The 21,245-nt window shown below is 34.6% G+C and overlaps 1 protein-coding gene across 12 annotated transcripts in view; it reads right to left on the reverse strand.

Annotated features, from left to right (window-relative positions):
- Nucleotides 1-21,245, reverse strand: part of LOC149784994 (transcription intermediary factor 1-alpha-like) — a 75,756-nt gene that overhangs the window by 15,102 nt on the left and 39,409 nt on the right. For 3 of the 12 annotated variants that reach the window (XR_016425345.1, XM_089978676.1, XM_089978673.1), the window contains 7 exons: nt 20,988-21,084; nt 20,287-20,367; nt 17,978-18,055; nt 15,741-15,830; nt 12,427-12,504; nt 10,959-11,182; nt 4,893-5,046 (listed from right to left, as the gene is read on the reverse strand). Coding sequence is in view for 11 of the 12 variants with exons in the window: in XM_089978676.1 (XP_089834802.1) it covers nt 4,893-5,046; nt 10,959-11,182; nt 12,427-12,504; nt 15,741-15,830; nt 17,978-18,055; nt 20,287-20,367; nt 20,988-21,084 (802 nt within the window). In the remaining variant the exon portion in view is untranslated. The remainder of the gene's footprint in view (nt 1-4,892; nt 5,047-10,958; nt 11,183-12,426; nt 12,505-15,740; nt 15,831-17,977; nt 18,056-20,286; nt 20,368-20,987; nt 21,085-21,245) is intronic. The other 9 variants (XM_089978674.1, XM_089978675.1, XM_089978680.1 and 6 more) reach the window with 9 other exon arrangements.

The raw sequence follows: 21,245 nt of genomic DNA on the forward strand, positions 1-21,245 counted from the left end.
TGGAATGAATACGTTACAAGGGTCATTGAGGAATGGGACCGAACAGACCGTTTTTGAAAAACTGGATCGGAGATGATTTTTTAAAAAAACTGACTATATCAAGAAAAACCTGATTCAAGTCAGGATAAAAGCGGAATTCTGCTTTAAAACAGAAAAATCATGTCTAATACCTATCTCGTTTTGGTGATAAATTCTCTGATTGGTCAATGCCTGGGATTAACCCATATAGTACATATTTATATCATACACTGATACAGTTGCATACTATTTATATACATTCTGACTTTAAGGTAGGTTCTTTACAAGAAAGGGTTTTTTTCCAATCTATAAATGGAAATCTTCGACATTGCCTAAGTATATCCGAAATGGCAGACTCGTCCGATGATGAATTGGAACCATCTAGGGACTAAATTTTTGAAAATGTTGGCAATTTTGGTCTTGTAAAGATAAATCAAGAAGAGAGGGAACGTATACAACAAGAATGGTGTGATATTGCTGGCAATAATGATGACGATGAGAAATTTGAAGGTTTGGAACTCGCCGATGTGTACGAAACACCTGAATTTTGTCACTGGACAAAATCTCCATCGGAATGTAATATTCACACATTTTCCGAACGTGAAAGTCCAACACGAGTATTTGATGGTTCAGCAACACCTCTTGAATATTTTCACCTATTTTATAGCGACTATGTTTTCAGAAATGGCAAGATTTACAAATTGCAGCACACACCTGAAGCGAGAGACTGACCCAAATCATCACAAAGGTGTTTGGACTAATGTCAACATTGTCAGAAATAAAGGCATTTCATGGCCTGTTCATACTGATAAAAGTTATGAAATTCGACAGTGATGAACTGTATTGGTATAAAAGTGAGAAATTCTGGCTTCTTGGATCAAATTAATCTGGTTCACAATCAAAACATGTTTTATTTCATATTTATTTCCATTGAAATGAACATAAAACCTTGTATACTTCAGTTTTTAAATACCTGTAGAAATATTGTTAACACACCTTTTGATTTGCTTGAATTTTGAGATAACATTGCATTTATTCAAGCCATGATTTGTAAGAACACCAAATTGGATAAAAAACAGACCATATATTACTCTTTATTCACTTGATTCAACATTTTTTAGAGTGTCCACCTCGGATGCAGTAGGTGGTGGGTTCGATCCCCGGCAGAGTCATACCAAAGACTTACAAAAATGGTACTAACAGCTGCCTCACTCAGCATTAAGAGGTTAGTGTTAGGACTGGTCGGCCTGGTGTCAGGATAATGTGACTGGGTGGGACATCATGCTACATGTCTGCGGCATGATGCCCCAGTGCTAGACATCACTACAAACTGCCACACTGCAGACATTGTAGTGATGACTGAAAAATTATTAAAGCTACGTTAAAAATCCAAATCACACACACACACACATAGAGAATAGTGAAACTTGCCTTTGACTTACCTTTTGAAATAGTTTCTGAAACCTGAATTTGTCTTCTTTAAAATGGTACCAAATACGTATTCCTATCACAAGATATGAAATTTACACAAGTCACTGAAAATGTGTGTTGCCTACATTTATTAAGATCTTGAAAGTTACTTATTGTTGAATGGTAGTCATTCCCTTCTAGTTACTTAGTGGTGAAAGGATTAAGCACTTTTTCAAAAGTTGTTTCAAGTTTTTTTTTTATATTTTCATTAATGTTGGCTTAAATATCATTACAGAACGCTCTGTCCAATTTGATCAAATTTTTCAATTTTGGATTAGTTACTGAAAGGATTTTATAGTTTATGTAACACTGGCCAATTATATGCATATCTATATTGTGTGTGCTTAAATTTTTTATGCTTGTAGCTTGAACTTTAAGATAATGGTCATCTGTAACATGTTTACATAGGTAACTTTTGACCATGATTGTAGATTGTACTTTAAAGATAATGGTCATTTGTAACATGTTTACATAGTTAACTTTTGTCAATGATTGGAAATTTTAAATAAGCTGTTGACGTGGCTTTTTGAGCTCAGAATATTCTAGAAACAGACTTGTTTACAATTTGATTTGAATTTTTCATTAGAATGATTCACATCTAGGTCTAGTGAAATGAGTATATATATATATATATATATATATATATATATATAGGGACTTGGTAAACAAATAACTCATTCCTGTTTTAAGATCAGTCTACAGGAATCCTAAGAGCTGTGATCAGATACAATTCAAGAGGATTTATTAAAAAATTTCACTGGAATTACCAAGAGCTCATTGACCTTGGATTAACACATTATTTTGGAATTATTGTAAACTGAAAGACATTCTGGATTGCATCATTTTTATGTTACATCAAAATGATTGGAATTTATTTGGAACATTCAAAACATTTGGACTTGTGATCAGACATTTAGGATTGTTTAGAATACAATTCACAATAGTTTAAGTATCTCTTAAATTTTCACTTTGTATTAAAGTGAAATAAACAGTTTGTTGATTTTGCTTAAGTTGTTGGCTTCACTTTCTTACTGATACCTAGTTTAACACCTTACACCACAGTCAAGGCAGATCATTCTTAACCTGAAAGATATTCCTGTCAACTTTGAGCAAATTTTGTTCATTGGTTTTGGGAAGTTGTTGTTTAAAATGTTTTAGTAAGGGTGGAAATATCTGATGTTAGACTGGCAATCTGTACAAATTTTAAAGCCTAGTTGCCAGTAGGATTACTCCCAAATTGTTAAAAACTGATCCATTTTTTTTAATTTAGAAATTTTCAAATAGCAATTGTTGCCACAAGTTCTTATCAAAAGCTCACTTGGCCATGCTGCATTAAAACCAACTGAAGGTGTTTGAACCATCATCAAAACAGACAAACTGAAGGTATGATTTTAATACCTATGTACTCCATAGTGTAATGAGCATGCTTGTTAGCCACTACTATGGAAGAGGAAGTATGCTCTTTTTTAAAAAATATACATACATATATATATATATATATATATATATCTGCCTACAGACTGGCACATACTACACTGGCAGATCTTGGTGCTGCTCACAGGTAGTTTTACACAGTTAACCTCTGCATTTTGTGAATTTCTAAGGTTTGAAAATGATGCCAAAACCATTACCAACCATGTCAAGTGACTCACCAGCATCAAACATGAATGTGATCACTAACTGGAATCTTAATATAAAGATAAAAATACTTTTATTAAACAATTTATTTTAAGCATTTAATGATAGCAGACCTGCCAACCCTGACGAGGTTGTCTCAGTAAGGCAGTTGAGTCATTTCCCCGTAAGACTGACCTGTTTTCAGTAAGGTGGTAACAAAATATCAAAAACTGCTATTGTAAAGCTGGAAACTGTAATTTAAAGTATGCATAGACTTTATTTACCACTAGTACAGTTGCACAAACTCTTGTTCCAAACCCTATGCAGCTCAATGGCTTGTTGCTATTTCTCAGCTTGACATAATTCTTGGTAAATTCTTTTCCATTTCACATGACGACGGCAATCATATCTCCTGCCATGAGACATACTCAAATTGGCAAGTGATGTCCAATAAACGTAATGGTTTTCCTTTCCAGCTTTTATTCACAAGAATCTTATTCTTCTGTGTTGATTATTAACACTTTTCTAGAAGCTTATTTTCTCTTTTGTCTTAAACATGCATCGCTTTCTGGACTCCCTCTGAAAAAATTCTATAATCAACAGCTGGATCATGCAGATGCTTTGCATGAACAAATAGTTGCAGTTTAAAGCGTCTGGGGTGCTGCTGTAAAGCTGGTGTGGTTCCCTGACTAATTTCATTAAATCAAAGATAAAGCCCAGATCCAAATAAAACAAGGATAAACCAATTATCCAGATTTTTTGGCATTCATCATTTTTCCTGTAGTTTTTGCTAGTATGCCATAAGTCCGTATTTTAAGGATAGTTTTCGTTAAGACTTGCAGCAAATTTGTAAGAGTTGGCAGGTCTGTGATAGTGCCACAATATGCTCCCTGTCTTCTTTTCCACCATGTGCCACAATGAAGCCCATTCAGGAAACACTATAAATGCATGCAAGTCAGCCGTGTTGATTCCTTGTGTATCCCATTATGAACTTGGGTAACATGCATCTATTTTTTATAAAGGCATAATTCCTATTTGCTTTATGATCAAAGTTTCTCTGGTGAAAAGAGCACTAAGCTCATGCAATCTGTTTTTGGTCAATTGCTCTTGTCATGCAAGTGCCCAGACACACATTCTCAATTGAATTTCAAGCTTTTCAGTCATTTTGATACACTAGTATATATATTTGACTTAAGTCTGGGAATCTGACAGAAGTGATCCTAATGCATAATATATGGCTCCAAACAGGAACTATTCTGCCAAAATTGGAATGGTTGGCATCTCTGATCTGAAAATAATCCAAATGTAAACCCTAACCTCAGTGCTTTTGCCAGCTGGGTGAATGTATCTGTATCCAAGAAAATCATATTCAATCATGTTAATCGGAACATAAAGTACTACGATGTATCTCCTTAGTATAAATTTTTGCAGTTAATTCTAGTATTTTAAGAAATAATGACTTCATTCCTCACATGCTGACAGTACAAACCTAGTTCCCAAGAGGTTTAAACAGGAATACCACTTGTATGGATCACAATTATGACCCTGATTAAACAAGGTTTCCTCCTCAGAATGAGGTTTCTTTCTGCACACCATGCTAGGGTGTACCACCCACCCCTGTATCTATTTTGCACAAACTTTAACATCTGGAACAGAGAAAAATGACAGAAACATTAATGACAAAAAAGTGATACCTGTATCCCATTATGAAGTCAATAGTCCAAAATACAGGACGAGTCCTAAATACAGGATGAGACCAAAATACAGGAAGAGACCAAAATATTTACCTTGGTTTCTTTTTCCACTAAACCTATGGGTGCCTTCCTTTTACTGGTACCAGGGATGATAACATAATCTTTGTGAATGGGTTCTGTGAGCCTTAGCTCTGAATCAGGAATACAAAGTGTACAGTACCAGTTGTCTCTGGAAAAGAAGGAACTCCTACAATGAGAAATTTAGAGTCATAAACACAAGCAAGGGCTGTTCCATAATAAAATGACAGGAGGGGACTGGGTCAGAAGACGACTTTTATATAATCCCAACTATCCATATGCTCAAGTACCTTTGACCTCACCCCATCCCTTTTTCTGGAACAGCTCTAGGATACTTTTTCTGATAAATATAGCAAATGAAAAATTTCATTAAAACTTCTACACTTCTATGCCAACCCAAAAATGAGAAGAAATCTGCTGTTCAAAACACCATTTAACTATTGCCATCCATTTAGAAGCTGAGATGACAAGATTTGGTAAGGATGTGAATACTATACAACCATCTATTCAAGATTAGTGTTAATAAGATCTTAACAATTGCAACAGTGGTGGCCATATTGGATGTCCATGGGCAATCAGATTAACGTGAGACCAAATTTATGTCACAAAAATCTGTTAGTGAAGACCAAATGTTGCAATTAACATTGGCACAGGAGGAGCAGTGAAAATGTGATCTTCAAGGTATCATATTTGCATTATTTTCCTTTAGGACCAACCGGACTTGATATGAAACCTTTTATTTAAATCTCTGTGTCACTACAGCTATCCGTTCAAGATGATTTGTGTTAAGATTTTCAAGACGGATAGCGCTGCAGCCATATTTATAGCCAACTAAACATGAAGTCTTTGAGTGAAAACCTCAAAACCTCAAGTCAAGATGATGATCTGTTCTGATGAATTAAGATTTTCAAGATGGATGCCATGGTTACTTAGCTAGATGTCAGCAAAATTTTCATTTAAGACCAATCAGAGATTGTAAAAAGTCTTTTGGTGAAAACTAGGACTTTTTGTTCAGAAACAGGTGTGAAAAGGATTTTCACGATGGCTGCTGTGGTCGAACATTATCATTTTGGACCAAAAATATCTTGGGATGAATGTGTCAAATTTTGTTATAGTGGTTTAGAAGGAGTAGCAGTAACAAATTTGTGCCAACAGACACAGGACAAAAGGTCACCGCACAAGCCCTATCTGGTCAATGACCAGTAGGGCTATTAAAGAGCAATAACAAATTTGTTGTTACCAACACAGGACAAAAGGTCACCAGACAAGCACTTTCTAGTGAATGACCAGTAGGACTATCACTTTCAAGGGCAAAGAGCTATTTAACACCTGCAGCAAGTCCACGATCCATAACTTCAGAACCTATGCAAGACAGCACACTCCAAATACAAACAGCCAACAAGTCTTCTCAAACAACAAGAAATAAGCTGCAAACATGCCAACCCTTGGCAAAGAAAAAGTGTAATCCAAGTGGACAAAAAGAGTAATCCACATATAACATGATAAAATTCAATGAGCATATCGTACAAAATTATTTATTTACCCCTCTGGTCTTTTAACATCAATTACTGCTTCAAGTTTTCATATATAGCATTTTGAACTTTAAAAAACAACAGACTCTCATATTGCATTTCACAACACTTTGTACCAGCTGAGATTACGAATGTTTTGCACCCCAGTAGAGTACCAAGTGCTGGGTTACAGAGCCTGGATCTGAATTCAGTTTTATTTTTTGTTAACAATACTGAACAATCTCTCATAGCATTAGAATGGTAAAGAACCAATATTTCTTTCATAACATGACAAAGAAGAGGAAATTTCTATCTTCCAGTTATTGGGTCTTTTAGGTAGGAAATAAGGTGCCATTGCACATCAACTCTGTCCACATGAAGTACATCATCAGATAGAATGCCAACTTGATATTTCAGGAGTTCTCCCAGGTTATTGGCAGCCTTTCATGCAGCAATGTGCATTATATGACAGGGACAACCTGATACGTACACTGATGGAGACATTTTTCAAAATATAAAATGCAACTCCTTTATGAATTTTCATGGCTTCTGCAATTTTAAGTGAAATATCTTCTGCTAAACACCTAACAATATCTGATGATTTTGTTCTTGCACATGCATATTTTCAGCAATCAGAATTTTGGAATCAGGAAACATCTAACAATTTTTCAGTCATATCGCTATGATGTCTGCAGTGTGGCAGTTTATAGTGATGTCTAGCACTGAGGTATCATGCTGCAGGCATGTAGCATGATGTCCCACCCAGTCACATTATCCTGACACCATGCCGACCAGTCCTAACAATAACCTCTTAATGTTGAGCACCAAGCAAGGCAGCTGTTAGTACCATTTTTGTAAGTCTTTGGTATGACTCAGCTGGGGCTCGACCCCACAACCTCCCGCTTCTGAGGTGTATACTCTAACCACTAGGCCACCAGAGCGGTCTGTTTACAGAGAAATGAAAATATCTCAAAGTTATTTCACCAAATCAAAATAATAAAATGGCAAATCTTTATTTAATAACTCATCTTTATGGTCTATTCAAAACATTTAAAGTTTGACAGCCAGCCATATTATTACAAAACAGCAATTGCCATCATCAAAACTACAATTTTTTTCCAGCCACCAGCTTCAGTCACTGCCTCATACCTTGCACCTTTTGACACCAAACCAAAAGGCATCTCCATTTAGGCTATGAGGAAGACATCCAAAGGTCTGGTAACAAGGAAACTGACAGACTGCTGGACCTATTTAGCAAACTCTTTCCATCGGTCACTCAGCCAACATAAATGGACGAGTCCCACGCCCAGTTTGTACAACCCCACAGCAATCAATCATTATGGATCTTGTAGATCGAGTCATAAAGTATACCATATTGTAGGTAGGTGTGAATGCCTCATACCATGGCAGATTATAGTGAAAATGAATGCAGAAGTGATTGTTATTTCTAACTTAATAACAATCAACCCTTCTGAACTAAAATGAATAAATTCAAGAGAAATTTAAAACCAAAACCATCCTTAAAATTGGACCAATCATAGATCCCTCATCTCTTAATGTCATCCTGACCTGGGACTTTTTTTTGTGTGTCTGCAAGTCCCCATATTTCCTTTGTTAAAATTTGTCTTCTGCACAGTCCCCTCCCCCAAACTGAAATATAGCTAAAATGGATGGCACTGATAATGAAATACATACAATGCTCAGATTCCACATGATCCAAGAATATCAACAAATGTGCCATCTTTCCATCTAAAAGTTTTAAACTAAAAGCATGCATAACGTAATATAATACTTGTGACTTTACCCAACAAGAACATCAATATTTCTGAGGAAAAAAAATCACAAAAAACGACACTTGTTTAACAGTTACATGCAACTTCTTCATGAGATTGAAGCAGTTAAAAGAATTACCAGGACAACAAGAAAATTCCAATCTAATTATTGACATGGTACCAAACTAACGATACTAAAATTTATCTAAGAGAATGCACCACAGAATTATAAGTACTTTTAAGTGATTATTTCATGCAAAAAATAATTGCATTAATATTTCCATAAACATCCCTAATAAATATACTCTGACAGGTATCGTCAGTGAAATGTAACTTCCTCTGCATTCATGATACCAGATCAACCCTTTAAATGATAAAGTGTTGATCTTTTTAAAAATAAGTGTGCATACAAATTTTGAACAAATTCTGCTTATAAAAAAAAAATCAAAAGAAAAAACACTGAAGTGGTAGCAAAAATGTTACACCAATATAAGTAGTTCAAAAGTTATTACTAATTTTACAAAAGAAAAGACACATTTTAAAGGCAGATAGGTATAATAAATATAGTTTTTAAAACCTCAAGATACTGTCAAATCGAATAAAAGTTAGTACCGCACTTAATAGTCATTTAAATATTCCTGTTCCATGAAGATTTTTAAAATATTTTTCTATTGTTAGTAACAGCAAACATATTTGATGAAGGATAAATTTAATCTGTATGAATATGAGAGAACTAAATGTCACATTGCTGCCAGCCAAATTTTGTAAATTTCTGCCATTAATTTGGTAAAAGAACATGAAAAACAGCAAAGCTGACGCAAACAATGAATGACAGGTGCTCAACAGACCTGTGGCAATACCAAAGCTCAACTGGCCTCAAATATTTCTTGTTAATTATTTCTAACAAATCATTTAACTTTTTTTTTAAAGAAAATTGGAAATTGATATACTACGTGTTCATCAGGCTAAATTTAAATGTAAGATATCACATGTCAAAATTATGGACATTTTTGAAAATGAAGCTAATTGTGTACAAATGATTGTATTACAACTGGTCTGGTTTGGGTCCTAATAGCAGAGGGAAAATCCAGTCAAGCACACTTTAGACCCAGAGAAAGCCCTTTCAATGTAGTATAGTCATCCATATATGCATTTTGAATTCTGTACAATTTCCACATGAACTCAGAATAATCAGAGAACCTTGTTGTACAATTTTTAGAACAACTTCCTTCCTGGGTATCATGTACATTTAAATGTAAATATCCAGAGCTATCTTGATTACATGTGAGACTGATACACAACATAATTTTTTTCTTTCTCTCCCTTTGTGATTGGGAGGGGGACATAATAAATCAGAGTCACTCTTCCCTCCTTTCTCTATTGCTTTAATTGCTAATTTAGCTTAAATTAATAAAGGCTATTTCAGGTAAAATCTTATAAACTACTGCTACAGAAGCAACTCAGGCCACCATGAACTTTAATATAAAAATTTGCCTCACAAGACAGGCTGCTAATGACTGAAAAGGGGTTCCTGAGTGTGTCTGGTATGCTAACCTTGCCAAAATGTACCCCATTATATCCAACTTTTAAAAGCTTCAGCACAAAGCTTGGAATCAGGCTGATGATATTGCTGTTACAATCTATGCTGAAAAGATGCTGCTTACTTAAGCAAGAAAGAAACAAAACACACTGTGCATTGTTGCAATAATTATAATAAATCATAATCAGACAGAAGTTGGGTCTGATCTGCCATTACACCATACACTAATAAACAAGTGTCAATGTTGTGTGTTTTACTGCTTAGTTGTAACCAATTGCACTGACTTGGACCTGCAGGTTCATTACACAAAGGCAACTGGGTACTCTGCGTATGATCTGTGCAATTATCTCAGTGCCACTTAACAGAAACAGCTGCAATCTAGCTTAGAAATAATACTGTTAAAATAATGAAAAAGTTTCCGAGTTTTAGCTGGTTTTGCCATATAACGTCTTGTCTTGCCAAGGTAGCCTCAGCATCAAACAGGTTCTACCGAGTTTTCTGAGTGACCAATCAGAACTGAGCTTGTGACACACACTGGAAACGCATAATTCACAACTACAAAAAGACAACATACCTGCTGAGAGTGACAACCCAAATTTTTACATTAAAAGATGGGGGGAAAAAATACTGCACGACTGACAGCAAAAGAATTGACAATTTTGTGGGAAATTTTAAATTATGGAGGGGGGTGGGTGGAATTTAATGATTGCACATCCTAAATGCAACCCTGTTCCTCCACGAGCCATGCAGGAGTCACTTGAAGAAAACCACGCAGAAAGCAGATTTCTCTCCCAGATGAGTATCTGACATGGAAATTTTCAAGTAATCTTGCATAAATCACTGGAATGAATGCAAATGGTCTTTTTCATTGGCAGAGTTTTTTCTCCACCATTATGCTTTTATCTCTACCTTGTGGTCAACTGGTACCCATCCAAATCTTATGAATTGGCTACAGTAAGAGACAATGCATGGGTGTCATTTACCGGTAAAGGAAGCAATGCAAAAACTACTGTCAAATTTCTTTAACAGAAGAAGTTTCTTTCAGAACTAAAAACTGTTATGAAATGACATGTTACAAAATTGATACACAAACGCCAAGGCAATCTGAAAAACTCAGAAATCCCAAGATGTTGGCATCTCTGGGTATGTACTATATACAGAATGCCAAGTTAGATAATAAAGACTACCTAAGTGGAGTCTAAACACAGATCTGAAAACGCATGATAAAAACTTGCTAAAGAGTCGAAAATTGGCTTACTGTGTAGATGGTGATGAAGTAATGACTGGTATGTGACACTGAAGATGGAAGACTTTAGGACACCTGTCACAACACAACAGATCCCCACCATTATGACAAACGGCACAGTAATCCTCACTCGGATCATTGGGGTCATGTTGAACATCAAGATTGTACAAGTTGAAACCTGGCAATGAGGATGGATTCAACTCCTTCATCGCTGCACTTCTATCATCATCTATTAACTGCAAGGAAATTTAATATAATTTAGCCTTTATTCAATGTGTCAATTCAATTAGCAGTATCAAGCCCCACTACCAAAAAAAAAAACCAGCCCAGGCATTAGAACTTCTCTAGTGTTGAACCTAAGGGAGGCCACCATGAAATACCATGGGGTTTTTTCTCGATGTCCCCAAACAATGTCAACAATTTTTTTAGTTTTGAAGTTGGTCTGCTTGCACCATAGTATTGTTTGATAGGGTAATAAGAGTTCCTTCCACTACAAATGCTAAAGCATTTTTATGAGCACAAATTTCAAAGCATCAAGCTGATATCATCTTACACCTATTTCTGACACAGTAAGTTGTGCAGCCAAAAGTTCCATAAATGCATGGGAAATCAGCACAGCAACCTAGTTAAGTATTAAATAGCTAGACTGGAACAGCTTTACAAACATTTTACAAGTTTAAGAGCCACACGTACATGTTACAATTTATGATGGACTTGTCTGTTTCAAGAATCTGCATGACAAGACAATGGTGTTTAGACAAGTATTTTAGTAAATTGATTAAGAACTATAAAAATCCTTTGAATACAGTAGAGTGAACATGTTTTTCCAAGAAAGAAATTTCTGTTAATAATTCAACCGGATCTTCTGATGGGAGATAAAACAAGGTTAAAAGGTCATCTATAAACATTTTCATAAAGACTGGAAATTACAATTTCCCTTTTCAAGTTTGTATCATGGTCAATTATTAATTTCTCCTTAAAAATTTAAATAGCCCCTTCAAAACTAGTTAGGGAAAATCAAGTCCCATAAAAATTCTGATCTAGGCACAACAAAGAGTTATAATAAATCTGATGAGCAATTTCTGGATCATTGATTGTAAACGCCCCCCCCCCCCCCCCAATCGACCATCGTTTTGTCATTTAATTCAGCTAAAAGGAAAAAATCTTTAACAATGAGGGTAACCCAACACAATTCAACCTTGACCTTAATCTGAGGCATGGACTTTATGGATATGCTCATGCACTCTAAATATATAAATGAGGAATAAGCAGTGTACCTATTCTAACAATCAAATACATTTTCAAGCCAATCAAGGTTTGTTTATATCATCTATCAGTCCATTAAATCAATATGTACATATGAACTAAAAACACAAGTTAAATGCAAAAACAAGGATTTTTTTTTTACAACACACAACTGTTTGATGATAATATTATAATTCTGAAACTTATGGGATGGATTAGGAGAAAAAGAATTTACCTGAACATCTGGGACATTTGGTGACACATTCCTGGCATCATTTAACTTAGACTGGGGGCTAAATGAATTTCTGTCGAGCTAAAATTAAATAGATAAAAAGAAAAAAGTTAAACAATTATTCTTAAGATTTAAAATATCTTGCTTCAGTCTACATATATAAACTGGACTGGCTTTCTGTTTCTTCTAAACAGAACTAGCAAACTAGAACTTGGAGCACACTTCAAACAGTTTAAAACAACGGACAGTTACAATTTAAACACGTCATCTTAAGATTAAACAAGTCATCAAAAGATGACATACCCCCCCAGTTCCCCACCTTATGTAAAGACTCCTACTGAAAGTAATCTGTGGTCTAATATTCTTAACATGTATACTACTTATGCTACACATTTCCATGGCATGATAAACAAGAGTCCCTCAAAGGGACCGATACTCTACTGGGTAAAAAGAAATTTCCAGTAATTTAAGTCCATTTCTTCCTTTTAACTAACGAACGATGAAACCATCTCTGATACTCTTTAGCAAAAACAAGACTTTCAAAATTAGGTACTATGGCACACATATTGGATATAAGTGGGGACTATTTTTATTTAGGACCAAGCAGATACCATTAGAAGTCTTTGCTAAAAACAATATGTCATAATGATCATTCATTCTGGGGACAGCTGTCAAGGCAGCCATAATGGATGTACAACTGGCACCATTTTCATTTAGGAGTTGGTGAAAACACCAACATAATGGTAATACATTCTGGAAGAGAAGTGACAAGATTTTTAAGACAGTTGCCATAGCAACCATACTAGATGAACAAACTGGGACTATTTTCATTTACAACCAACTAGGTATCATAAGACAATGAAAACCCACTGCTGACATGGCCATCCATTTGGAGAGGAGTAGATGTAATACTATTTTCAAGAAATGACTTTCCATTTGGGAGGAGTGGCACTAACAATTCAGAACCAAAAAGACTGATGTATCTTGGTGAAAAACCCATGGTTACATGACCATCATCTCTTCAGGAGTAATAATGGCAAGTTCTTCAAGATTGCTGATATGGCAGTCATACTGGACATTAGATTGATAACCTTTTTTTAAATTTAGACACCTTTTTTATTTAAGATAAAGACAAGTATTTTAGTGAAAATCCCATTTTGATATGACCATCCATGTAGGAGTAGTGGTGACAACAGGATTATCTAGCTGGCCATATTGGATGTCAACTTGGCACCATTTTTATTCAGAACCAATTAGATATCTCAAGTCTTGTAGCGAAAATCCCATGAGGAATAACAAGATTTTCATATTGGATGTCCCAGCAGTACCTTTTTCATTTAGGACTAACTAGACCATGGGATGAATATGTGTCAAGTTTCAAGGAAATCTTATTCTGTCAATGGACATCGTAGCAATATGACTGAAAAATTGTTAAAGCTACGTTAAAAATCAAAAATCACATCACATCACATATTCTGTCAATGTCTACAAACCAGCGGACAAATGTACAAGACCCGTTCGAATAATAGAAAGATAATGAAAAGAATGTAGGTATTTCAATCATATTTAAAGAAGACATTAATGATAACTGTCTCCATTATCATTATTGTAGAATAAAGGACCTTTCCAACACAAGTTCCTTCCAAAATAACAAAACAAAGAATAAAAAGTGCCTTCGTAAGAAGAAATTGAATTTTTTCATTATTATTCAGAATTAAAATTACAAGATTATGTCACCAAACAGCTATCACAATTGAAAAAATGCAAGAAAATTTAAATTTAAAAACTGCCAAAATCAATCAAACATTACTTTTTTTGTACTGTAATTCTAAAGTAAGCCAGCAAGTACTGAAAATGAGGACCCAAATATGTCACAGAAAATACTCAAATGACTTAAGCTCCACTGTCAAAAAGAGTTTCCAGGAATTCAAGAAACGATCATGTCTTTTTTAAATGTTAAGAGTTCAAACAATCTCAGATATTGCTGAGTGACAAGATTATCAATTTAGCCCCCGTGGCAGCCATACTAGATGCATAATTGGTGCCGTTTTCAATTAGAACCAACCAGACACCATTACAAAACATCTGGTGAAAACCCCATGCAGATACGACCATTTATTCCTGTAGAATTAGTCATATCATTTTCAATGCGTTTGTTTTGGCATACATATTTAATGTCAGTTGGGCCATCATTTTCATTCAGGACAAATTAGACATAATTAGTCTTTTGATGAAAATCCCATGTTAGTTAGACTTTAAAGTTAGAAGGGTTATCAATAAAAAGATTGTCTAACTTGTCATCACAAGTTTTCTGGTAAAAATTCAATGTTGATATGACTTTCCATGATGGTGGAGTATTGATGCTTTTAAAAATTGCAGCAATGACAGCCATATTAGATATCAGAGTGGCACAAGTTTTATTTAAGACCATTTAGATACCATATGAAGTCTTCCTGTAAAATTCCAAAGATGACTGCTATGGTGGCCATACTTAATGTCAGATTGGCACCATTTACATTCAAGACACACCCATGCTGTATGTCAGATTTGGTCAAATTCTGTCAAGTGGTTTGTAATAAGTTGTTTAAAGGGTTATTTTATTTTAGTAATGGTGACCATATTTGATGGCTGATTGGCATGTCATATTCTAAAGGATACAAAGTTGTAGTTCACCATACTCCATATATTATATTTGCATTTAGACTTGTTACAAATGAAACACTTAAACTATGATTTGCAAAGTTTGAATAAAAAGGTTATTACCCTGAAATTGTGACAAGGGATAATATCAAAGTTATCTAAAAACTTTAATGCATCATAAAATGAAGTATCAAAACAATCATTGAGATCTCTTTTCACCAAAAATAAAAAAATTGGAAGAAAAAAAAAAAACAACAATGTCAATTATTGTCAAAATTATGAGGCTTTTAAAATGCTGTCAATATAAATCCAAAGACTTTGCCCATTTTTCTGATACTCAAGGGTTTTTCAACACAAGATATTAGATTTAAAGCCTTTCCAATACATGAATGAACCATGTGCTATGAAACTGTGTCAAATTTTGTTTAATTTTTTTGTTGTTGAAGTCTTCCTTCATAAAGGTTTTTCTTTTTTACAGTAACGACAGCATCATATGACACAGATCACCATCATTTCTATAAAACATATAGCCCATAATGCCAGGTTTCCCTCTCTTCAAATTGGGTAAAATTTGTCCCATATTCGGCCCTTTAAATCACATCTTTCCAGGTAGAATCATATCAATATATTTAATAGAAAATATAAAGTTCCAAAGTGAAAAAAATCATGTTTGATACCTGTAGTTCTGGAATGTTTGGTGAAACAGTTCTGGTTGCTTCAGATTGGGACACAGAATTCATGGAGTTGCCAACAGACTGAAAAAAAATCTAATCAGATATCTCACTATGTAACAAGGGAAAACAAAATACATAGCTGTAAATACATACCACGGGAGACTGATTTCCGTTTTTTATTAAAAAAATCATTCCTACATTGACTCTTCACTTCATACTTGGCAAAACAAGCAATCTAACAGCGAGATCAAATCTGTCTCTTCAGAGTTTCATTAGTCATTTCAATAGTAGTTTTATTCTGGAAGGCTGATGACTATGAAAACACTCATGGCACAGGTTCTGCCAACTCATAAGAGCAGTACAATTAATAAACCAAAACAAGGGGATCATTTGAATTTTAAAATCTCTCCATCATTCATTAACTCTGAATGACAGCATTGGTGTAAAAGGCAACATATTAAAATTGGGTACATGGCTGGATCAACATGACCGGGCAGTTGAATCTGTCATTAGTATAATATAAAAAAAAAGAGATAAGAGTCTGGATCAGACACCTATCCAGCTTCAATAACCTATTATTGACTAGAATTTTCTTTCTTATATCCCAATCTCACAATGAAATTTCTTTTCAAAAACAGAAGGTCAATTTATTTCTGCACATTTCTTTTTAACCATCAACAATAAAGCCATGAATCCTTCTTTGTGTTAGTCTTCAATGTAACCATCAAACCTTCTTTGTGTTTGTCTTCAATGCAACCATCAACAAAGAAGCCATTAAACCTTCTTTGTGTTTGTCTTCAATACAACCATTAACAATAAAGCCATCAAGCCTTTTTTGTGTTCGTCTTCAATGCAACCATCAACATTAAAGCCATCAAGCCATCTTTGTGTTTGTCTTCAATACAACCATCAACAATAAAGCCATCAAACCTTCTTTGTGTCTGTCATCAATGCAACCATCAACAAAGAAGCCATTAAACCTTCTTTGTGTTTGTCTTCAATACAACCATTAACAATAAAGCCATCAAGCCTTCTTTGTGTTCGTCTTCAATGCAACCATCAACATTAAAGCCATCAAACCTTCTTTGTGTTTGTCTTCAATGCAACCATAAACTATAATGCCATCAAACTTTCTTTGTGCTTGTCTTCAATACAACCATCAACAGTAAAGCCAGGTCTTCTTTATGTTTATCTTGAATGCAACCTGTGAGCAAATATTGCTCAGTCATCTGGCAAACTTGACTAATCACCAAATAATGCAGTGGTTTAAAAGTTTTGCAAATAAATTCATATATCAATTAAATGTATCCACAAGTTACAGGCATATACACAGCCTGTATAATGTTCACTGAAAAGAACTATTTAAGATTCTTGGGTGGCAGGATTTGCTGTTATAATCAAACATACTAGTCCCTCTTTATCACATACAGTAGTGCAAAGTAACTGTTATAAAGAAAATTTTAAATATTACATTTATTTTTTATTGGGTCTTTTAGAGAATGACAACTGTTTGTATGGAAATCATTCTTTACCATGAAAAACAATGGTGTACTCACATATTGGGTTCAGGCATTTATTACTGTTACAGGCATTTATTACTGTTACAGGCAGTTATAACTGTTCACCTTATTCTAATGTATATTACAAGGTCAGTATATTTGACCTCCATGAATTGTCAGTTCAAGTAATTTTCAAGCCTAAATACAAGTTTCTTTTATTACAAACTCCCAATGTCTAATCTGTGTTATTTTGTTGTTGGTTGGAAATCAGACATTTGGACATGACCAGCATATAAAAACGTTTTGCAAACTGAACATTTCCTAAAGTTAGTAAGAGTGTATTTGAAAGAAATCAAGTACTTAGATTCAATAGGTTCTAGCAGGAAATTTATGTTACATTGCATTTTTTTGGTACACATTGTCTGTGGAATTTGAGTTACAGATAGATTGGTTGTTTATTAGTAAGGACACATACTCCAACTACACACTTGAGTTAAGTAAGTATCAATGGTTTCTCTGCCCCACCTCAAATATTAACTATGTAATAATTCTTGTTTAATATGCAACAAGTTGATAAATGACTTTATCAATGAAGTCCATAGTTCTGTGCTCCCCCAACTGTTTCCCGATGTCTGGACACTCCATTTGTATGGCCTTCCAGACAGAAATGTATACTGATATATTTAACAAGAATTTTATATTTAATGTAACAGTCCAAAGTGAAAAGGTCATGTATGATACCTTTAGTTCTGGAATGTTTGGTAAAACAGTTCTGGTTGCATCAGACTGGGACACAGAATTCATTGAGTTGCCAACAGACTGAAAAAAAAAAAAAATAATTGAGATAATTTTAGCTCTAAGAAAATGATACGTAGTTGATATACATCCCACAAGATCACTGTTTATCTCATCTTTTTTACAGCTTCAGTTGTCTTTGTAAAAATTATTTGTTCCATCCTGGAAAACTGACGACTATGGAAACACTCATGGCTGTGTTTTGCCATCACATTAGAGCAGGACAATTAATAAACCAGAAAGACAGGAGCATTCCTGTTTTTAAATCTCTCCATTGCTAAGTAACTCTGAGGGCAATGGTGTAAAAACAACAAGTGATGGTGGGTACATAGCTGATCAATATAACCTGGCAGTGTCATTTTTAATTTGATCACCAAGTCCATAACAAATAATTAAAAAACTGGTTTAATTATGTACATGATTGTGCATGCTCCAGGTTCACGTTGGAATTTCCTTAACAGTCACTACATTTTACCCTCAAAAATACAGATCTGCTTCATTACCAGAGAAGGCATGCACTCTGATTTTTACATGCTGGCTCAGACTCTCATTCAGTTTTTTGTTTAAAAAAATATTTATAACCTAATAATGACTAACATTTTCTTTCTTACCCCCTCCCCAAAACAAACAGACAAATTATGCATTTTTGAAGGTTCCTTTGTTAATATTTTGTTAAGAAATTTAGTGTACATGAACTTATTCAAGCAATGGTGTAAATGTTACGCTTGTGGTTGTCTGCAACTTCAACACAAAAATCTGCAGAAAAAAGTCCACAAATTTTAAACTGACTCACCATCTGAAAATGTTGATTGCCACTGGTGATCTTGGCAACAAGTGCCAGCATAGAAGCAATGATTCCTCTATGCCTCACATACCAGATCCATGCACACCATATTAAAATATGAACTTGGCCTTTATGAATATTTTACTTAAAACAATGCCATGTCAATGCAGTACTCAAGCTGTGACTCGAAATTTAAAATTGAAGAGTTAAATCTGTCAACTGCTTGTATTCTTGCAACAATCAAATTCAAGCTGCAACAACAACAAAATTGCATAAATGCTTTCTAATTACAAGTATATACCACACTGCACACTTAGTACTTCAGCATACAGAATTTAACTTACATCATTACAAGGCAAGTAAGCAATGATTCAAGGGTCTGTCATCACCACTTTGGGCCCCAACCCATGGAGTCATAACTCAAAAACAAATGAGATTGCAGTACAAGAGAGCTGCAGTGGCTCAATTGTTATGGCACTGAACTAATGAGTTTTATTTTCATAATCAATTAATTAGCCAGGTTCCTCATTAATATGCATGACTTTCACTCAAAATTCAACTTAACTGAGGTCTTGATGGCACAAGTATACATCTGTCTACCTCAGTTGGTTATTTTCCTTCATCATTTAAAAACATATTGGTGACATGTAAATGTTGAAAATATTCTGTTATGGCTGCAAAATATCAAAAACCAACCTGCAACTGCAAACAAAAATGCTAGACAAATCTGACGTCTGTGTTGAGTGTTTTCTGTGCAATCTTGCTACAAGCTTCTCAGGATGAGAACAAAGACATACAACACCTAATCAAGATGACCCTGCTGCAATCAGTGACGACATACTGTACTACAAGAGCAATTTATAAACAAGGTCTTTACTTGCAAAATAATTCCCTTGTCACCGTACAAAAAGCATGTTTGGAGTAGCATACAAAATACAGACTGGCATGGATGAAAATACATAAATCACTCAAGATTAGAAATTAGCTCAAAGCCTAATTTTGGTATGGCTACCGGCTGTCTGCACGAGATCAACTCAATTTTTGTTGGTGTTGGTGAAGAAATAGAATTCAATATAGTCAGGATGCAATAAACAGCTTAAAGTATTTTAGTCACTCAAATGTGAAAAGGAGATCACAATGACCTTCTTTTCGCATCCTAGTTACTCTCCATATGATACATACACATGTATATTTTCACGTGTAGGTGAATTAGTGTTCATGATAATGAGTACTGAGGTTTAAAAGGCTGTTAAAAATACCACAGTCACTCCAGCCAGAAAATTAGGTCACAGTGACCTATACTTGCTAAAGTTAGATTATATCTGTCAAGATACATGTCCAGTTTCAAGTGTCAGTGAAACATGATCCAATATAGTAAGGGTATAAAAATAATTAACTGAAAATACAAAAGTCTCTCACGCAAGAAAATTAGGTCACAATGACCTAATTTATATATGGTAAAATTACTCACCTTGATATGCATCCACTTTTCAATTTTCATAAGTGTAGGTGAAATAGGTGCTCCATCATTTACAGTGGAACGAAAAGATGGCTGAAAATACAAAAGTCACTCCAGCATGAAAATTGGGTCACAATTTTCATGGCTGAAAGTGTGAAACATGATCCAATATATTTATAGTGTAAGAAACAGATAAGAATTTAAGTCAAGCAATCATGAATATTATGTCAGACTGACCTTGTTTTGATATGGTCAAGTTTGTAACCTTGAAACACATTCATTAACAAATTTTCACAAGTGTAGATAAGACAAGTCTGAGACTTCAAGGGTGTAACAATCAGACTGCTTAAAATACACAAGTTGTCCAGTATTGGAAGTTGGGTCACATTAACCTAATTTCCATATTGTTGAGATGAATCCATAAACCAATACTGAAGGTAAACTGGTCCAAAACATTTTGTGTAATATGAACAAACTAAACATACAAAAGTCACTAATGAGTTGAAAACTAGGCCACAGTGGCCCAGTTTGGGCTTGGCCAAGTTGCTCTTCCAGATACCAGTTTTCATGAACATAGGTGAAACTGGGTTCAAGATACTGACAGAATAAAAGAATGAACACACGAACAAACAGGAAAAGGCTATATCCCCTCCATATGTTGGCAAGGGTTTTTTAAAAAACCCGGAATTACTTGATTGTTTAAAACTACTCACCCCTGATGTGTCACTGGATTTGACTTTGTTGCTATATGCACATGAGGAGAAGGTCTCATTATCTCTGGGCTCATCCTTTATCTTTATTGGTTCAATACTGTAAAAAAAAAAGATGACACATGTCTAGATTGGGAGTTATTCATTTTCATTATTATTTATGCTTTCAACTTTAATCTATTTTTTCTTCATTGTTTTCTTAAAAAAGGAAATTTTTATTGTAAAATTACAATGAAAAAAATAACAGTGAAGTGATCCTGA

Source organism: Sinohyriopsis cumingii, chromosome 13 (genome assembly GCF_028554795.1).
Source record: "Sinohyriopsis cumingii isolate HCF-2022 chromosome 13, ASM2855479v2, whole genome shotgun sequence".
NCBI classification, from domain to species: domain Eukaryota; kingdom Metazoa; phylum Mollusca; class Bivalvia; order Unionida; family Unionidae; genus Sinohyriopsis; species Sinohyriopsis cumingii.